Below are 19,317 nucleotides of genomic sequence, written 5' to 3'. Positions count from 1 at the left end.
GGCTGCCCCCATTTGGAATCTGTCTTGTCCCATGTCATTGAAGAGATCCATCTCTTCTCTAAGTCAATAGTGGTGTATTAAGTGGTTGATTCAAAACACCTTTATCCAGTCCACTTCTTATTCATATTTCAGAAGATGTAAAACAGTAAAATTTGCTTCAAATAAATGGTATTTTTTTGCCAGGCTATTTTTATAGCCAAGTTCAAGTGAGGTTTTACACTCAAAATAGTTTTCAAGGGTTTTGGTTTTTTATTTTTTTTAGTTGTTGATAGACCTTTATTTTATTTAGGTATTTATATGTGGTGCTGAGAATCGAACCCAGTGCCTCATACATGCCAGGCAAATACGCTACTGCTGAGCCCCAGCCCCAGCCCCAGCCTCAGTTTTCAAGGTTTAAAAGTACACGTGTCAAAATTTTAACAAGGATAATTAGCCCTAAAGAGCTGGGGCCAGGAAGACCTAAACATTTTGTGTATGCATGGGTATGTGTATGTGTGTGTGTGTGTGTGTGATTTGTACCTTTTTATGAATACATTTCTCATGTTTTTAAGGGTTTTTTTTAGTAAAAGATTCAGTTCCTAGCCTCATAATTGACTCGATAAAACAGAACTAATTTTTGTATTATTAAAAATTTGCATTCACATTGCATCAGTGACCATGCCCAACTTGATGCAGCCACATACTGGACAGTGAGGGTTTGCAGGTTACCCTGTTTGGATCATAAAGCTGCTGATGTGCCCGCTCTCAAAGGAAAGCCATGTTTACCTTGACGCACACCCAGCTACGGGTACCGGGGGCGAGACTGTCGGAACAACCTGTACCTGCTCCCGACAGGGGAGACGGTGTATTTCATCGCCTCGGTGGTGGTGCTGTACAACGTGGAGGAGCAGCTGCAGAGGCATTACTCGGGCCATAATGACGACGTGAAGTGGTGAGTCCTCAAAAGCTGGAGGCGGCATTAGCAGGAAGGTCAGTGTTGGGATGTGAGCCCCCGGGAAGGAAGGGAGCCACAAGCAGGCTCCAGCCGAGCTCTACCCTGGGCATGTTCACTGCTAGCACCTGGCCTGCCGACCCCCTCCAGGTCTACCTGTCCATCCTCAGGCACAGAGTCTAACCAGACAGTGACCTCAGCCAATGGCCCTGCAGGCCTGCCCACACGGCTTCTTAACACGTAGCACACAATGGCTATTTGCCTCGTGTTTATGGCTGGTCTACCCTTTCCCCAATTTGTCTACAGCTTTTGGAAAGAATATCATTCCCTGAAGTTTGGATGAATGAATACATGTAGCATATATGTGTATTTGTCCTGGTCAATGAAAAAATAAATCCCATTGGCAAAGATGAGGTGCCTTTCCTATTTGACATTCTCCAGTGACTTCTTAACAAAGGATGGAGGCTAATTAAGTGGTTCGCAGGTTAAAATGGTTATCTTCCCAGCAAAGGATGCTTTTGCCTTGAGTTTGAAAGTTCTCCAGGAGAAATTCGAGACTTAAGATGAAATGAAGTGGGCACTCACTGTCCACGGAGGTTGGGTTTCGGGGGCTCATTGTGCCTTCTAAGAAGTCAGGCCTTGTGCTTCTTATGTTTAAATGTCTGACTAGGTTGCACTTGGCCAGGGAAGAGCAAGGCCCGCCTTTAAGGGCAGGTATCTTATAAATATCCTCTTTTCAGCCTCGCAGTTCACCCCGATAGGATCACTATAGCAACAGGACAAGTCGCAGGCACGTCTAAGGATGGAAAAGTAAGTTGTACTATCTGTTCTTCTTATTATTTCCTGAAACACTGCTGATGGCACCCCCCGCTTGGATGCAGGTGTGGCCTCTGAACACCTGATTCCCTCACCAGGATTGCTTACTGCCACTCACTGTCTCGCTATGGACTTAAAAAGCAGCGTGTTCTTGCCTAAGACTTCACAATTCTGAACATACCTACTTGCACACACGATAAGCTTTGAAATTGCAGGTACCTGTTTGATGTGTAAGGTTAAAGCCATAATGAACAGTCACTTGGGTGTGGGACGCCCTGCGGTCAGGCAGGTCAGTGAGAGAAACCCAGCACCAGTTAATAGAGAATGACAGTGTTTCCATCTGGTGACTGTCATGTCTTACTAAAAACTCCTGTGGCCTGTGATACCTTGTTCACAGGGGTATCACAAATAAGGCTCATATTTGTGTGACCTGTTACTTAAATAACCACATTCAGTACTTTTGTTCTTCTCAATGAGTTTTCTCTCAGAAAGAATGAATGTGACTGTATTCTAGGAAACATTTTAATAACATTGAATTTTAAACATGTGCTGTTTTCCATTAAAACTCTACGCTTGAAAAGAATTAATAGGGATAGTGGAAATCAGACTCTGGTTATGCAAATTCCCATAAATGGAACAGGTGCTCATCTTTTTTCGTTTTTACACAGCCTTGAAAATTTCTTTGAAATGAGTAGTGACCCTTTGTTCTGCCCTCTGGTGGCTTGATGTTGTATTTCAGTTCTGGCATTGAAATTGAGTCAGAACTTTTAGAACCTGAGAAAATGCTATAGTTCCCTGAGCTCATCCAGTTTACCCTGGAGGACCGTGTAGACACCCAACTACTCAGAGATAAGGCCGGACCAGAACCCGGTTCACCTAAGGCCTCTGACCACCAGAGACAGTGCCCTGTCTTGGTAACAAATCAGCAGGTTGCTCTACAATGCTTTCTTCTATATGGAAGAGAGAAGTTAGTATAAATAACCCCGGTCACAGTTGAGAGGGTTTTGAGCGAGTTATGACAACCTAAGTTTTATTTATGCATAATCAATAGCCTGATTTGCTCCTGTTGAGCCCAGGTATGTCAAACTCTTATCACTATTTGGCGGTGACCATTTGGATGAACTTAGACATACTTGTGCCTTAGCAACCGAATGGACTTTAAAAGGAGAACCCTGAGCCAGGGGAAAGAGGGGGCCTGCAGCCCCAGCTACCTTGGAGGCTGAAGCAGGAGGAGTTTGAGCCTAGTCAACATAGTGAGACCCTATTAAAAATAAAAATAACCCTCATTTGCGATGCCCCTTTCCTTATCCTTTTTCATTTCTAAAGTTCCGACACCTCCAGAAATGCACGTGGCGCAGTCAGGTCCTTGGTATGGTTGTCAAGAGCTGCCAAGTCAAGTTTTAAAACTCGGTGGACTTCTAGTGTTGAGCTGGCCTCGGAGCCCAGGCCCCCCTATGGCCACTGGGATGTCTTGTCTCATTCAGAGGCAGCTCCTCAAATGCAGGGAAAAAATCCTTGGTTTTTGACAAAATCGCAGTTGCTTCCCGGGTGATCGTGTAGCCTCAAGGTGAGGAGGGACAGGTCAGTCGACGGGACTGATGGCATCATTTGTTCATAACAGCAACTGCCCCCACATGTGCGCATCTGGGATTCTGTGACATTGAACACGCTGCATGTCATCGGGATAGGCTTCTTTGACCGAGCTGTCACCTGTATTGCATTCTCAAAATCTGTAAGTATGAAGCCCGTGGTGTTGTGGCCTCGGGCCTCAGGGGGCGCCCCCAGGCTGGAGTGGGGGGCTTACTGCCTGTGCAGGTGCAGATTCGCACTCTGGGACCTTCTGGCTTCCCAGGTCCCCTCATCAGGGACACTCTTCCAGCCGTACACTTCAGCCACGTGGGCGTGGTAAAGGAAACAGCCCCCACCCCCATATTTGTCCTCATGCTCTTCAAGGCAGCCTTCCTGCTCTGGCCTTGAACGTCACCTGCTGCCTTGGCAGGTGGCTTCCACTGGCCCCGTTGCCTATGTGCAAACAGGTTGGAGGGGGCCTCAAGGCTTCCCGGCTCCCTCAGGTGTGCTGGCCCGGCCGATCCACACTTCTCCATCCAGCTCACACACATGCACACACACGTACCCACACATGTTCACAGCCACAGCTGTGACGGACCCCGGGCCCTGCCGCCGAGGGCACTGTCTCCTCCAGGAGCTGCCCTGAGCCCTCTGGGCAGACTTTCTTGGAGCCTGGGATGAGGAGCTGCCTCTGACCGCGGCCCTCCCATTCTGCCCCCCGGGAGCCCAGGCTCACCTATGCTCCCGTCTGGCCAGGGATGCGGGTCCCAGAAGCAGCGGGTGAATAACCGCTGACTAGAGAAGCAATTTTTATGAAAAGCAAATCGTGCGCATCCCAGTTTACTCTCAATGAAGTCTTGCTATGAGCAGCTTTCTCTTCCAGAACGGAGGAAGCAACCTCTGTGCTGTGGACGACTCCAATGACCACGTACTGTCCCTGTGGGACTGGCAGAAAGAAGAGCGGCTGGCCGACGCGAAGGTCTCAAGCCCCAGCGCGACTCCCCACGCGGGCCCTGGCACAACCTCAGCCCCTCAGCAGCTCCCAGCTGCCCCTGCCCCAGTGTGGCTCCTTCCCCTTGAGGTCTTGTGGCCCCACCCATCCCCTGGCAGGAGCTGATCCTGAGTGCTGTCACAGTTATTGCTTTGTTCATTTTTTGTTTCACTCCCTAGTGAGGGAGCTGCGGCAGCCTCTGCTGCCAGGTGAGGCAGCCAGCACCCGAGCTCCAGGCACTGCCCCAGCCCGGGCGCCTCCCAAGCTGAGCAGACTCTGGGGGGACTTGAGGCCAATCAGATCCCTCCTGGGGTTCTCCCTGCAGTGGTCCACTTTGGCCTTCTTTCACTGCCTTGAATCCATTTTACCCAAAATGTCAAATTAATGTTCCTGAAGCTCCTTATGTTTTCATCCTGTGAGATCATCATTGGATTTCTATTTTTATAGAACTGACTTTGGATTTCTCATCTTGGCATCTATTAACCTTAGATAACCGAACTTATCTAACATTAGAGACACCATCAGACAGCGTTACTTGTCTCACACCAGGATGACTGCAGGATACCTTACTCTCCTGACACTGGGGTCACCCCAGCTGACCTTTCGCACCCAGCCATCTCTTGTGTGTCCGGGAGGCAGATCCTGTGCTCTGGTCAGGCGTGCTTCCTGTCACGCTGGAGCCCTGCCTTCCAGTGTCTCGTCAGGAATTCTGGGTGTCCTTGACATGTTGCTAGGTGGGAAGTGATCAGCAGCAAGTTTTCATCCGGGTTCAAGGACATATAACTGAGTTCCCAGCAAGGCCAGGTTTAGCAGACCGAGTGCAGTCCTAGAGGCCAGGAGAGCCGTTGAGAGGTGATGAGTAATTGCCAAAGACCCAGACCCAGCACAGTGGACCCCAGACTGAGCCTCAGGCAGAGGCCCAGGAACAGGACCCAGAGCCTCCCTGCCGGGGAAGGCGTCAGGGCAGCCAGGACAGTGGGGCTGTAGGAATCCAGATTCTCACCCTTCTCTGGAGTTCCCCTCACGGGTGGGGATGAGGCCTAGAGCTCAGCACCTTGCCCTGCGCCAGGCCTGGGAGATCAGCATGGGCACTGCAGCCCCTCCTGCCCTGCGTGTTCGCTGCCCTGAGCTCCCCATCCTCAGGGCTCACAGCCAGTGGGGGACAGGCGAGGGGGTGGTCAAGGCCAGTACCACTTCATACAAGGTGAATTCAGTGGGAAACTCAAAAGGCATCGTGCTTGGCTGGAATGAGTTGTTCATTGGTAGTTAGATTTATATTCCTAAGAGGAAGTTGTCTTAGGAGATTCCAGGCGTCTGATTGCCCTGTTTCCCCTCCAGTGTTCTAATGAAGCTGTGTTTGCTGCGGATTTCCACCCCACGGACACCAATGTCATAGTCACCTGTGGAAAATCACATCTCTACTTTTGGACACTTGAAGGAAACTCCCTTAATAAGAAGCAAGGATTATTTGAGGTAAAGTTACATCTTTTGTTTAGTTTTCCCCTGGGAGGTGCATGGGATCAACTGGGCTTCAGGGGGGCGCTGAGGTGTCCCAGTCTGGACTGCACCTGGGGGTGTGGTGGCACATCATGACCTTTCACCTAGACAGGAGCCCCTTGTGCCTGTGGGCCTCACTGGTAACGCAGTGACCAGGGCAGGGAGCAGGCCCGGGAGAGGAGCTGGGACGGCGCAGGCCAGAGGGTGCGTGGGGGCTCGTGAAGGGTGCCGGAGGCGTGTGTGCCTTCTGTGGGCCGGGAGAGCACGCAGGGACCTTCTCCTGGGCGGTTTGGAGGGTTCTTTGCTCTGGCGTAGAGTTCTGCTTCTCATTCTGTGGTCAAGACAACACGGCCCGCCCCCAGTCCCCGCCAGCACCCCTTCTGCTCTACTGTGCAACATCAGGATTCCCCTGCCATTTGGAGTCCCAAGTCTCTCCTCCTCTTGGAGCAGCATAGTTCTGTAAGGGTGGATAAAAATGGAAGCCACAGGGTGCTGGAGAGGCCGACGCCGCCCAGAGGGGATTGCTGTGGCTCCAGCTCTCGAGACCACAGGAAAGGCTGTCCTGATTCAATACACATATGTATGTATTTACTACATTCTGCAGAAACAGGAAAAGCCAAAGTTTGTCCTCTGCGTGACGTTTTCTGAAAACGGTGACACCATTACTGGAGATTCCAGTGGCAACATCTTAGTATGGGGAAAAGGTAACAGTGACAATGCTTTGGTAATAAGCAAGACTTCAAGGATGACTTCTATAAGAACTGCCTGTTGATATGATCCACAGAGTTACTGTTAAATTCCAGGGTGTGTGTGTGTGTGTGTGTGTGTGTGTCCTGAAACCATAAAACTGGAATGGAAGAAAGCTGGAGAGTGGTAAGTTAAGTGTGCCACCCTAAAGGGTCTTTAGGACCGAGGTGCTGTGAAGGATTTAATACGTTATTAGGAGATCTGTTAACAAGCTATAGCAATGAAGTTATAATGGCCGCATAGCTAGAAAATAGTTAGGTAACTTTCCTGGTTCACACAGCCTTGGGCAGACGTCTCTTAATTGCTACAACTAGCAGTGTGTGAGCTGCTCTCGGGGAGCCAGAGCCAGATCCCTGCTGCTGCCCCTGCTACTGCAAGCCGCTGGGGACAAGAGCTTCACTCTGCAAAGATGTGCTCAGTTCAGGGCAGGTGACTTGGGGACACTTACCACAGCCAGGAAAATATGTCACCCCAGTTCAAGGATCGGAGAGTTGAGGTCGGGATGAGGTGGAGAGGGACCCCCAGTGGGCCTTCGGAACGAGGTGACTTGTAGACACCCCGGCTCCTGGTGCTTGAGGCACTGCTTGCTTAATCCTTGGAACAGTCCTGTGGGGGAGCAGTGGCCTGTTCCCCAAGGTCGACCTGAGGAAAGGAGCAGGCACCTGGCCCAGCACGCAGCTCACTCGGGGGAAGGCGCTGGGCACCAACATGGGCCTCGCTCCCAGCCACAACGTATACCTTTCCCCGACCACAGAGGAGTCCGCTGAGGCTTGTGGAGCACTGTGAGCTTCTAGAAATTGAGTCCTTCAGCTGAACTCACCACCTCACCTCTCAGCCCAAGTGAAGTGAGATTGGAGGATGGACTAGGCAAGCCTGTGAACACGCTAACGGGGTTTCCTGCGTGTCTAGGTACCAACCGCATAAGCCACGCCGTCCAAGGGGCCCACGAGGGCGGCATTTTTGCGCTTTGCATGCTGAGAGATGGCACGCTGGTGTCCGGAGGAGGGAAAGACCGGAAGCTCGTTTCTTGGAATGGAAACTATCAAAAACTTCATAAAACTGAGGTGAGTCGGCAGGCTGCTACAGACTGGTTTTAACCTTAAACTGTTTTTCTGACTCATTTCCTTGTTAGTTTAAAATCCTTAACTTACAGCTTTAAAAATTGTTTAGATGGAAACAAGGTGTTTTGTTACAATTGTGGAGGCAATTTAAGTACAACTAAAATAAACTTAAATTGATAAAAGTTTGAGGCTAATGGACACTTCATATTTACAGAGTTTTTCTAATAGGGCCAATTTAATTTTCCAGGGGACTATAACCCACATTTTGATTTATCATTCAAGTCTTTCCTGCCTTTTACTAATTTCCAGCCTGTTACTTTGCCAATATTATCATTCTGCACTTAGGTTTATTGAGTATCTACTTTGTGCATGGCTCTCAGCTCATGGCCAACAGGCTCTGTAGCATTCCGGCTGCTTTGGAGACCTGCTTCACCTCCGGGTTACCTAGGAGCCACCCTGCCTTCCTGGAAGCCAGAGGCAGGAAATTCAATATTCCTCTACACACAAGAGTTTTCCCCCCCAGGGTTCCAGGAAATTATGAGCAGACAGAAGGGATAATTGCCATCAATCTAATGGTGACGCTCTGCGTCTCTAGTGTAGAGGGACATGCTGCAGCACTGTTCCAGCTTCTAAGCCAGAGCACAGTTTTAGTCTGAGAACTTTTTATGCTAAGGTTTGATCAGCTCTTGAGTGAACATGCGCTGGATTACTAGTTGTAGATGTTCCTGTGTTAAATTATAACAGCAAAGGAAGCACCGAAGCCTCATTGGAGGTAACTCGCCATTGTTGGTATCTGTGACTCCTCTGTGTGGGTTGCCATCACCTTTTCCCAAGCCCAGGCCAATGGCCTGCCTGGAAGATAGAGAAAGGGTACGTGGGTGGCCCACTCTCCCTGAGCTGGCCACTCTCCCTGAGCTGGGCCACTCTCCCTGAGCTGGGCCACTGTCCCTGAGCTGGGCCACTCTCCCTGAGCTGGGCCACTCTCCCTGAGCTGGGTCACTGTCCCTGAGCTGGGCCACTCTCCCTGAGCTGGGCCACTCTCCCTGAGCTGGGCCACTGTCCCTGAGCTGGACCACTCTCCCTGAGCTGGGCCACTGTCCCTGAGCTGGGCCACTCTCCCTGAGCTGGGCCACTCTCCCTGAGCTGGGCCACTGTCCCTGAGCTGGACCACTCTCCCTGAGCTAGGCCACTCTCCCTGAGCTGGGCCACTGTCCCTGAGCTGGGCCACTCTCCCTGAGCTGGGCCACTGTCCCTGAGCTGGGCCACTGTCCCTGAGCTGGCCACTGTCCCTGAGCTGGGCCACTCTCCCTGAGCTGGGCCACTCTCCCTGAGCTGGGCCACTCTCCCTGAGCTGGGCCACTGTCCCTGAGCTGGGCCACTGTCCCTGAGCTGGGCCACTCTCCCTGAGCTGGACACTCTCCCTGAGCTGGGCCACTCTCCCTGAGCTGGGCCACTCTCCCTGAGCTGGGCCACTGTCCCTGAGCTGGGCCACTCTCCCTGAGCTGGGCCACTCTCCCTGAGCTAGGCCACTGTCCCTGAGCTGGACCACTCTCCCTGAGCTGGGCCACTGTCCCTGAGCTGGGCCACTCTCCCTGAGCTGGGCCACTGTCCCTGAGCTGGCCACTGTCCCTGAGCTGGGCCACTCTCCCTGAGCTGGGCCACTCTCCCTGAGCTGGGCCACTCTCCCTGAGCTGGGCCACTGTCCCTGAGCTGGGCCACTGTCCCTGAGCTGGCCACTGTCCCTGAGCTGGGCCACTCTCCCTGAGCTGGGCCACTCTCCCTGAGCTGGGCCACTGTCCCTGAGCTGGGCCACTCTCCCTGAGCTGGGACACTCTCCCTGAGCTGGGACACTGTCCCTGAGCTGGGACACTGTCCCTGAGCTGGGCCACTCTCCCTGAGCTGGGCCACTGTCCCTGAGCTGGGCCACTCTCCCTGAGCTGGGCCACTGTCCCTGAGCTGGGCCACTCTCCCTGAGCTGGGCCACTCTCCCTGAGCTGGGCCACTGTCCCTGAGCTGGGCCACTGTCCCTGAGCTGGGCCACTCTCCCTGAGCTGGGCCACTCTCCCTGAGCTGGGCCACTGTCCCTGAGCTGGGCCACTCTCCCTGAGCTGGACACTCTCCCTGAGCTGGGCCACTGTCCCTGAGCTGGGCCACTCTCCCTGAGCTGGGCCACTCTCCCTGAGCTGGGCCAGTCTCCCTGAGCTGGGCCACTCTCCCTGAGCTGGGCCAGTCTCCCTGAGCTGGGCCACTGTCCCTGAGCTGGGCCACTGTCCCTGAGCTGGGCCAGTCTCCCTGAGCTGGCCACTCTCCCTGAGCTGGCCACTGTCCCTGAGCTGGGCCACTCTCCCTGAGCTGGGCCACTCTCCCTGAGCTGGGCCACTCTCCCTGAGCTGGGCCACTGTCCCTGAGCTGGGCCACTCTCCCTGAGCTGGGCCACTCTCCCTGAGCTGGGCCACTGTCCCTGAGCTGGGCCACTCTCCCTGAGCTGGGCCACTGTCCCTGAGCTGGGCCACTCTCCCTGAGCTGGGCCACTCTCCCTGAGCTGGGCCACTCTCCCTGAGCTGGGCCACTCTCCCTGAGCTGGGCCACTCTCCCTGAGCTGGGCCACTGTCCCTGAGCTGGGCCACTCTCCCTGAGCTGGGCCACTCTCCCTGAGCTGGGCCACTGTCCCTGAGCTGGGCCACTGTCCCTGAGCTGGGCCACTCTCCCTGAGCTGGACACTCTCCCTGAGCTGGGCCACTGTCCCTGAGCTGGGCCACTGTCCCTGAGCTGGGCCACTCTCCCTGAGCTGGGCCACTCTCCCTGAGCTGGGCCACTCTCCCTGAGCTGGGCCACTGTCCCTGAGCTGGGCCACTGTCCCTGAGCTGGGCCACTGTCCCTGAGCTGGGCCACTCTCCCTGAGCTGGGCCACTCTCCCTGAGCTGGGTCACTGTCCCTGAGCTGGGCCACTCTCCCTGAGCTGGGCCACTCTCCCTGAGCTGGGCCACTGTCCCTGAGCTGGGCCACTCTCCCTGAGCTGGGCCAGTCTCCCTGAGCTGGGCCACTCTCCCTGAGCTGGGCCACTGTCCCTGAGCTGGGCCACTCTCCCTGAGCTGGGCCACTCTCCCTGAGCTGGGCCACTCTCCCTGAGCTGGGCCACTGTCCCTGAGCTGGGCCACTGTCCCTGAGCTGGGCCACTCTCCCTGAGCTGGGTCACTGTCCCTGAGCTGGGCCACTCTCCCTGAGCTGGGCCACTCTCCCTGAGCTGGGCCACTCTCCCTGAGCTGGGCCACTGTCCCTGAGCTGGGCCACTCTCCCTGAGCTGGGCCACTGTCCCTGAGCTGGGTCACTGTCCCTGAGCTGGGCCACTCTCCCTGAGCTGGGCCACTCTCCCTGAGCTGGGCCACTCTCCCTGAGCTGGGCCACTCTCCCTGAGCTGGGCCAGTCTCCCTGAGCTGGGCCACTCTCCCTGAGCTGGGCCACTGTCCCTGAGCTGGACACTCTCCCTGAGCTGGGCCACTCTCCCTGAGCTGGGCCACTGTCCCTGAGCTGGGCCACTGTCCCTGAGCTGGGCCACTGTCCCTGAGCTGGGCCACTCTCCCTGAGCTGGGCCACTCTCCCTGAGCTGGGCCACTCTCCCTGAGCTGGACACTCTCCCTGAGCTGGGCCACTCTCCCTGAGCTGGACACTCTCCCTGAGCTGGACACTCTCCCTGAGCTGGGCCACTCTCCCTGAGCTGGGCCACTGTCCCTGAGCTGGGCCACTCTCCCTGAGCTGGGCCACTGTCCCTGAGCTGGGCCACTGTCCCTGAGCTGGGCCACTCTCCCTGAGCTGGGCCACTGTCCCTGAGCTGGGCCACTGTCCCTGAGCTGGGCCACTCTCCCTGAGCTGGGCCACTCTCCCTGAGCTGGGCCACTCTCCCTGAGCTGGGCCACTGTCCCTGAGCTGGGCCACTCTCCCTGAGCTGGGCCACTCTCCCTGAGCTGGGCCACTGTCCCTGAGCTGGGCCACTGTCCCTGAGCTGGGCCACTGTCCCTGAGCTGGGCCACTCTCCCTGAGCTGGGCCACTCTCCCTGAGCTGGGCCACTGTCCCTGAGCTGGGCCACTGTCCCTGAGCTGGGCCACTGTCCCTGAGCTGGGTCACTCTCCCTGAGCTGGCCACTGTCCCTGAGCTGGGTCACTCTCCCTGAGCTGGCCACTGTCCCTGAGCTGGGTCACTCTCCCTGAGCTGGGCCACTCTCCCTGAGCTGGGCCACTCTCCCTGAGCTGGGTCACTCTCCCTGAGCTGGGCCACTGTCCCTGAGCTGGGCCACTCTCCCTGAGCTGGGCCACTCTCCCTGAGCTGGGCCACTCTCCCTGAGCTGGGCCACTGTCCCTGAGCTGGCCACTGTCCCTGAGCTGGGCCACTGTCCCTGAGCTGGCCACTGTCCCTGAGCTGGGCCACTCTCCCTGAGCTGGGTCACTCTCCCTGAGCTGGGCCACTCTCCCTGAGCTGGGCCACTGTCCCTGAGCTGGGCCACTGTCCCTGAGCTGGCCACTGTCCCTGAGCTGGGCCACTCTCCCTGAGCTGGGACACTCTCCCTGAGCTGGCCACTGTCCCTGAGCTGGGCCACTCTCCCTGAGCTGGGCCACTCTCCCTGAGCTGGCCACTGTCCCTGAGCTGGGCCACTCTCCCTGAGCTGGGCCACTGTCCCTGAGCTGGCCACTGTCCCTGAGCTGGGCCACTCTCCCTGAGCTGGGACACTCTCCCTGAGCTGGCCACTGTCCCTGAGCTGGGCCACTCTCCCTGAGCTGGCCACTGTCCCTGAGCTGGGCCACTCTCCCTGAGCTGGCCACTGTCCCTGAGCTGGGTCACTCTCCCTGAGCTGGCCACTGTCCCTGAGCTGGGTCACTCTCCCTGAGCTGGGCCACTGTCCCTGAGCTGGGCCACTGTCCCTGAGCTGGGCCACTCTCCCTGAGCTGGGCCACTGTCCCTGAGCTGGGCCACTGTCCCTGAGCTAGGCCACTGTCCCTGAGCTGGGCCACTCTCCCTGAGCTGGGCCACTCTCCCTGAGCTGGGCCACTCTCCCTGAGCTGGGCCACTGTCCCTGAGCTGGGCCACTCTCCCTGAGCTGGGCCACTCTCCCTGAGCTGGCCACTGTCCCTGAGCTGGGCCACTCTCCCTGAGCTGGCCACTGTCCCTGAGCTGGCCACTGTCCCTGAGCTAGGCCTGCCGGGCCCAAAGACCCTGTCTTTCTGGAGGGCGAGAACTTCATTCAACTCGTCATAGCAAATCGCCTCAGTGAGTGCATTTTGAACCCTTTTCTTAATATTTGGATCATTTCTGGTGTCCATCAGTATGAACAGTAGATTTCAAAACTAAGCAGAACAATGTTGCCATTTCAAAGTTACAGCAACTCTTACTGGTCCTTATTTTCCAGACCTTATCAACTCTTGCCACAGAAGTCATAACAAGTGAAGAGCAGACTAACCAATTATATTCCTTTATTATTTTGGGGGCCAGAAAAAATACCCTTTTTTAAAAAACAACTTGACTTTCGCTGATTCTTTGAAGATGTGTAAACTGTTTATAGTTTTAGCAGTAAGGTTTGGGACCAGGGATGCAGCACAGTGGTAGCATGCCTGCCTAGCATGTGTGAGGCCCTGGGTTCAATCCCAGCACTGCAGAAAAAATTAATAAAAATAAATAATAAAAAAGTAAGGTTTGGGGTTTCAGTCATTCACTCCACAGCTGGCTTTGGTGGCTAACCTCTCTCCGTGTGTGCACATGTATATGAAACTGCTGAGTCCTTCCCATGTGATGGATAAACAAGGACTTTGGGTGCTTGAGCTGACAATTTCATAAAATCTGAGATCTTTTCACGCCACGCTTTCCAATGCAGATTCCTGAACAGTTTGGTCCAATCCGGACGGTGGCCGAGGGGAAGGGCGAGGTCATCCTCATAGGCACGACTAGGAACTTCGTCCTGCAGGGCACCCTGTCAGGGGACTTCACACCTATCACTCAGGTATGGTTAGCTGAGCGTTCAAGCAAGCTCCAGAAGGAGGCAGTCACTCCTGTGTCCCCCTGAAATGGCCTTGTCAGAGAGACAAATGAGGGATGCACTGAAGGGGCCCGTGCCGTAGTCCCTGCAGGCCCCCCCTGTAGACTTCAGGGTCTCAAAGCTCCTTTGCTTCTTTGCAGGGTCACACTGATGAGCTCTGGGGGCTGGCCGTCCATGCTTCCAAACCTCAGTTCTTGACCTGTGGGCATGACAAGCACGCCACTCTCTGGGACGCTGTCGGCCACCGGCCCGTCTGGGACAAAATCATAGAGGTAAGCATACGTGCTACACTTCCACCTTTCTTGTAGAAATTTACCTGGAACTTGCTCATTTTTTCTTGCAAGCCAGCCTCCCCCGCTGAGCTCTTCAGAGTCGCGCTGCTCTTCACGTGCCCGGACGCCTCTCGCCCTGCAGTGCTGACGTTCCCCTGAACTCTTAGCAGGTCGAGTTGCTCACGGGTTCTTGAGCGCAGTGTTCTCATTGCCTCAAGTGCTGGAGATGCATGTCATAAGCGTGTTCTGTCTGTGACGTGACTCTTGGATAGGCGCTCACAAGGTGTACTGAGAACAGTTCAATTGTCTCTACATTCTCAGTGTGATGGTAAAGATAAAGCATTAGTTTTAAAGTCAGCATCTCTATGAACTTTGCAAAAGGAGCACAGATTGCATACCTTTCCCTACACGTAAAACAGGCCTGCATTTCTTGAGCATTGGCTGTTTATCTGCCAGACACTGGATGTGTGTTGTCTTAATCCTTGCAGCCACCCTGCAAGTTGAAAAATTTTTTTCTCTCTGATTTTATCAACTAGGAAATTGAGGTTTAGAGAAGTTAAATAACTTGCCAAGGTCACTGATTAGTCGCAGGCCAGTACTTACACCCAACTGGCCAACCCCAGGCTCTGTCCTCAGCACCACACTGTGGAGAGTCAAAGGGACCTCCTGTGTTCTTGCACCCTTGATGATATACACAGCCCCAGCATATTCTTTAATGCCCTGCAGAGTGGCTGGCATTCCCCAGGTGCTGGGTCTGGGGTCTGGCCCTCCTCTCTCTACTTTCAGAGAAAGGTTCGATGGGTTGCTGACCACTGTAGCCAGCTGAGCACAGGAGGGATGAGCTAGAGGGGCTCAGCGGTGCTCAGAGAGGGCAGCCTTCCCTGCTGTCTCATCAGCATGACTGCCTCGGGAAGCAGTGACAGTCCCTGCACTTCCCTGCCCCTTCACCACTCAGCTTGGCTCGTAAAGGTAGGGGCCGGAGCTGGAAGCCAGCCTGCGGCAAGTCAGCTCCTGGGCCACTGGCCCTGTGACTTTGGACAGGAAGTCGTCACTTCTCTGTACTGCAGTGTCTTCATCTCACAATTGTCATGAGGCTCAGATTAATGGCCTGCACCAAAGTGCTTTTGTAAATGGTAAAGTGCCAAAGGAAACCTGAGGTCCACGTGTGGGTTGTGGCGGCCTGAGCTCCCACTTAGGAAGAGGTATCTAGAGGATAAAGCCAGAAGCCGCTGCTTCTTTCCAGTCTCTGGAGTCTCTAGTTAATCCATGAGCATCTCTGTGCCCTCCACGTCCACTCCTGGCCTCTTTGCAGGAGTCAGCTGGTTGTATCTCCAGACAGCTCAAGTGACCACTGAGCATAAAGGTCAGCCACGGAGGCCGGCATCTAAACTAGGGCTCAGAAAAAAGAGCATTTCCCTGTTAGTCTCTCATCTGATGACTGTAGATATGAAAGGGGATAAGACAAAAGAAAAAATCCTTTTTTTTTTAATATTTATTTTTTAAATTTTCGGTGGACACAACATCTTTGTTTGTATGTGGTGCTGAGGATCGAACCCGGGCCAGGCAGCAGGCATGCCAGGCGAGCGCGCTACCGCTTGAGCCACATCCCCAGCCCACAAGAAAAAATTCTTAAGGAAAAAACTTTAGTATTATTGAAATGTGCCAATTGTAATGCATTCCTCTGTCATATAAATAAAAAATTAATTTAAAAATTTTTAAAAAGATTTATGGTACTTAGAAACTTACAAAAAAAAAAGAAAAGAAAAGAAGAAATGTGCCACATATCCAGGGGGAAGCCATCCTCCTCTGTGGAGAGAAAGGACTTTTCAAATAGAGCCACTGGGCTTAGGGGGGTGGCGGGGCACGGGGGTGTCATGCTGTGGTGCTGTATCTGCCATCAATTTACACTTCCTTTAAAATATTTTAGGATCCAGCTCAGTCTTCTGGTTTTCATCCTTCAGGGTCTGTGGTCGCGGTCGGAACACTGACTGGGAGGTAAGCGGCCCGTGCTCGCGCCCCGTGTGCCCCAGGCCCCACGCAGCCAGCTCCTGACTGTGGCTTCTCAGCTCCCAGTGACTCTCCAAGAATCAGTCCAAACTCAGAACTTAAGGCAGTGGTCCTTCCTGTTTTGAAACTGGGGGACATTTTGTAAAGCTATAGGTCCTCAATCCTATAAAAATGCCTGGTCCTCAGCCCCCCCCAGAGTCTCCCCCCATCTGCCTCCAGGTTCAGAGGTCTGTGGAGCTCCCCAGGCCTGCCTGAGAGCCAGGAGGAGGAATCAGGCGAGAAAGCAATCCAAAGCTCCCAGAACTTAAAACTGCTTCTTTTTTTTTAACTGGACTTTCAGAATTTTGAGAGTGCCCACTCTGAGCCTCCTGTTCAGGTTCGCTAGTGTTTATCTACCGAGCACCTCCGACGTCTGTGTTGGAACCCTGCTTTGCCACTGGGCAGTGTGTGTCTTTGAGCCGGTCACATGAACTCTCTGAACTTGTTTCCTCTGTCAATCATGGAGGTACTGTCTGCCTGGCTCTGTCGCACAGGGCTGAAGGGGGCCGTGGTGAAGCATCCTGCCCTGCGTCCTAACCCTTGACAGCACCTCTGAGTTAGGCACAGGAAGAGCCTCACCACAACAATAAAACAGAGCAATTATAACAAACACGAATTAGGTGGGTGCATCTCTGCAGAAACAGCTGATTGCACCGTGTCCCCCTCTACTGTGATGACGTGAGGTGACACAGTGCCTGCCTGATGAGAAGGGAGGCAGGTAACGCGCACAGAATGGCACATGCTTTAAAACTGCTTATTTCTGGAATTTTCCATTTAATATTTTCAGACCAAGGTTGACCGTGGGTAACTGAAATGGGAAGGAAGACCCGGGGCCGGACAGGGCGGGGCTGCCCACATGCACTTACTGTGGTTTCACTGAGACACTTGGTGGTTTCCTCCCATCCTTTCTCCTCGAAAAGTGCACACTTAGATGCCGTTGTTGTCTGGAGGGTAGAAAGAAAGTGACCGTCCCACGGCATTCACAGGTCATCAGAGTGCGGTTGCACGGCCGCCCTTGTGTGGCCCCCCTTCCGTTTCACTCTCCCAGGCAGCTGGGGCTGGAGCTCAGCAGGCCCCACCTCTGAGCTCCCACAAAGTGCCATCACCTCCCCGTGCACCACAGGGAGAGCATGCTCAGAACAGGCGGCGGTGTGGGCTTGAAGACGTGGCCCCTCCGTCTGCCCCTCCCATGTTGCTGGTCCCAGGCCAGATGCTCTGATGCTGTCCTTTAGACAGGACATTTCAAAGGCACGTTCCAGTCAGCCCAGCCTTGCTGTCTGTTACATCTGGCCTCTGTTAAGGTTAAATAACATGTTAAAGATACACGGTTGTTCAATATGCCAGAAATCGAAGCTGAGAAGCAGCATCCAAACCTCAGGCGGTCCTGACGGGCAGTGGTCAGTGCCTGAATGGAAGGCAAGCACAGCAGCTCCACGCCAGTGGTGTCCAGAGTTGAAACTACAGCTTTGGGTAGCCCACAGCCTTTCAGCCCTGCAGCCCAGTGCCCCACTCACTGCCACCCCTCAGTGTTCAGTCTTCATGAAGTCCAGCAACCCTGAAGTGGGTGCAGGGTCCCTACCGGAGGTAGGAACCACTCCCAGGTCCATCACAACTCAACACGGAGCCTGCAGAGGAGACCCCAACTCTAATCCCATGTTTCCATTGGAAACTGGTGGGAGAAGTCCAAGTCAAGGCCTGTCCTTCCGTCCACCCTGTGGCTGCTCCCTAGCACACAGAAGAGCTAGACTTGACCCAGCTGCCCAGCCCCTCCTCCTGCACCCGGCTGGTCCAGGTGGGGCCAGAGCTCTGGGTGAGCTCAGCAGGCGGTCCTTGGCCATCCTCTGACCGCAGTCTGCAGCCCTAGGTGTTGGCCATCTTCCTGTGCAGGGCTCTCTCTCCTTCCGTGTGTAAATGACAAAACACAATACTGAGAGATCATGTCGTAGAGCTGAGAACTGAATCATTCCAACAGCTGTGTGCTCTTCCTTTTTAGAGAAGGCTCCTGTGTATTCAGAGGACATTCCTCTGAATGAAATCTGGGAATAAGCTTTCTTACTGAGCCACCCGGAGTGTCCAGCCCTTCTGATGGACACTTGTTAACAGTCTTGCCCTACTATCGTGCCCTTATTGACTTTCCCCCTAAACTGCCTCTCTGTTTCTTTTGTTTTAACAGGTGGTTTGTGTTTGACACAGAAACAAAAGACCTGGTCACCGTCCACACGGACGGCAATGAGCAGCTGTCCGTGATGCGCTACTCCCCAGGTGAGAGCTGCCCCCAGAGCCACCTGCACCACACAGGAGGGCTGTGTCTCTGGCCTCCTGCGCTGACGAGTGTTACCTCACTATCATGGAGAATTCTGAGCATAGTCAAAATTAAACAGGACAGCCTAGTGATCCCTATGCCCACCATGCAGGTCCACGATGGCCAGTGCTTAGTGGGGCCCAGCCTCCGCAGCTCCCACCCTTCCTCCCATGACATTGTTTCATCCGCTAACTGTCGTATACATCCCCAGAAGGTGAGGGCTGTGTCTGACAGCTTTCTCAAGGTGTAATTTACAGACTGTTATTTACCCACCACAGTGTACAGCTCAGTGATCCTTAGTGCATTTAGGGTTTTGCAACCATCACTACAATTCAGTTTTGAAACCTTTTCATCCCCCTGAGAAGTCCCCTCTGTACCTGCCGCAGTCTGGCTGGGCACAAAATAACCGAGCCGCCACACAGCCTTGTAGGTTCAAAACAGGAACTTCTTTATTCTCTGCACTCCCTCGAACACCACGCACGCGGCCTTCCCCCCCCCACACACACACACACACCACACCAACCGGAAATCCCTTCTCCGGAAAATCCCTCCTCTGGCACTTCCCCAACCAATGGGAAGTCTCCAGGAATCCCCTCAAGAACTCCAAAGTAGCAGGAGAACTCCAAAGTTGCAGGCTGAGGCGGACACCAGGGGTTTAATATGCAATTGAATACACAGCTTAACAACCATTATTATCTCAATGGCTTGCTGGTATCACCTCTCAACCACTCTATTCTGGCAAAAATGCCATGCATCATTCCGACTCAGCTATGGCTCTTAGCAGTACCTATGAGCCATTCATCTTTGCCCGCTGCCCCATTCAAGACAACTACTGATCTTCTCTTTGTCCATATAAATTGTTCTCCATAGTTAATTCCTTTTTAATCGCTGTATAGCATTCCATTTTAAGGATCTGCCACATTTTGTTTAACTTTTCCCCAATAACGGACGTTTGGATTATTTCTCTCTTTCTACTATTCCACCATGCGGCCAGCGCAATGGTTTCATTAATGAGGTTCTTGGCATAAAAGTTAGCTAATGAGATCAAAATAAAACACACAG

General features: G+C 53.9%; 1 protein-coding gene across 6 annotated transcripts in view; it reads left to right on the top strand.

Annotated features, from left to right (window-relative positions):
* Eml1 (EMAP like 1) overlaps positions 1-19,317 on the top strand; it is a 183,191-nt gene that overhangs the window by 149,203 nt on the left and 14,671 nt on the right. For all 6 annotated transcript variants that reach the window (XM_076849665.2, XM_076849666.2, XM_076849664.2 and 3 more), the window contains 11 exons: positions 782-931; positions 1,672-1,741; positions 3,369-3,479; positions 4,200-4,295; positions 5,646-5,780; positions 6,409-6,508; positions 7,461-7,615; positions 13,474-13,599; positions 13,776-13,907; positions 15,835-15,902; positions 18,127-18,215. In XM_076849665.2, coding sequence (XP_076705780.2) covers positions 782-931; positions 1,672-1,741; positions 3,369-3,479; positions 4,200-4,295; positions 5,646-5,780; positions 6,409-6,508; positions 7,461-7,615; positions 13,474-13,599; positions 13,776-13,907; positions 15,835-15,902; positions 18,127-18,215 — 1,232 coding nt within the window. The remainder of the gene's footprint in view (positions 1-781; positions 932-1,671; positions 1,742-3,368; positions 3,480-4,199; positions 4,296-5,645; positions 5,781-6,408; positions 6,509-7,460; positions 7,616-13,473; positions 13,600-13,775; positions 13,908-15,834; positions 15,903-18,126; positions 18,216-19,317) is intronic.

This window comes from Callospermophilus lateralis, chromosome 3 (genome assembly GCF_048772815.1).
Source record: "Callospermophilus lateralis isolate mCalLat2 chromosome 3, mCalLat2.hap1, whole genome shotgun sequence".
Classification (NCBI taxonomy): domain Eukaryota; kingdom Metazoa; phylum Chordata; class Mammalia; order Rodentia; family Sciuridae; genus Callospermophilus; species Callospermophilus lateralis.
The sequence above is the reverse complement of the archived record's forward strand: the minus strand, read 5'-3'. Positions and strand labels throughout refer to the sequence as shown.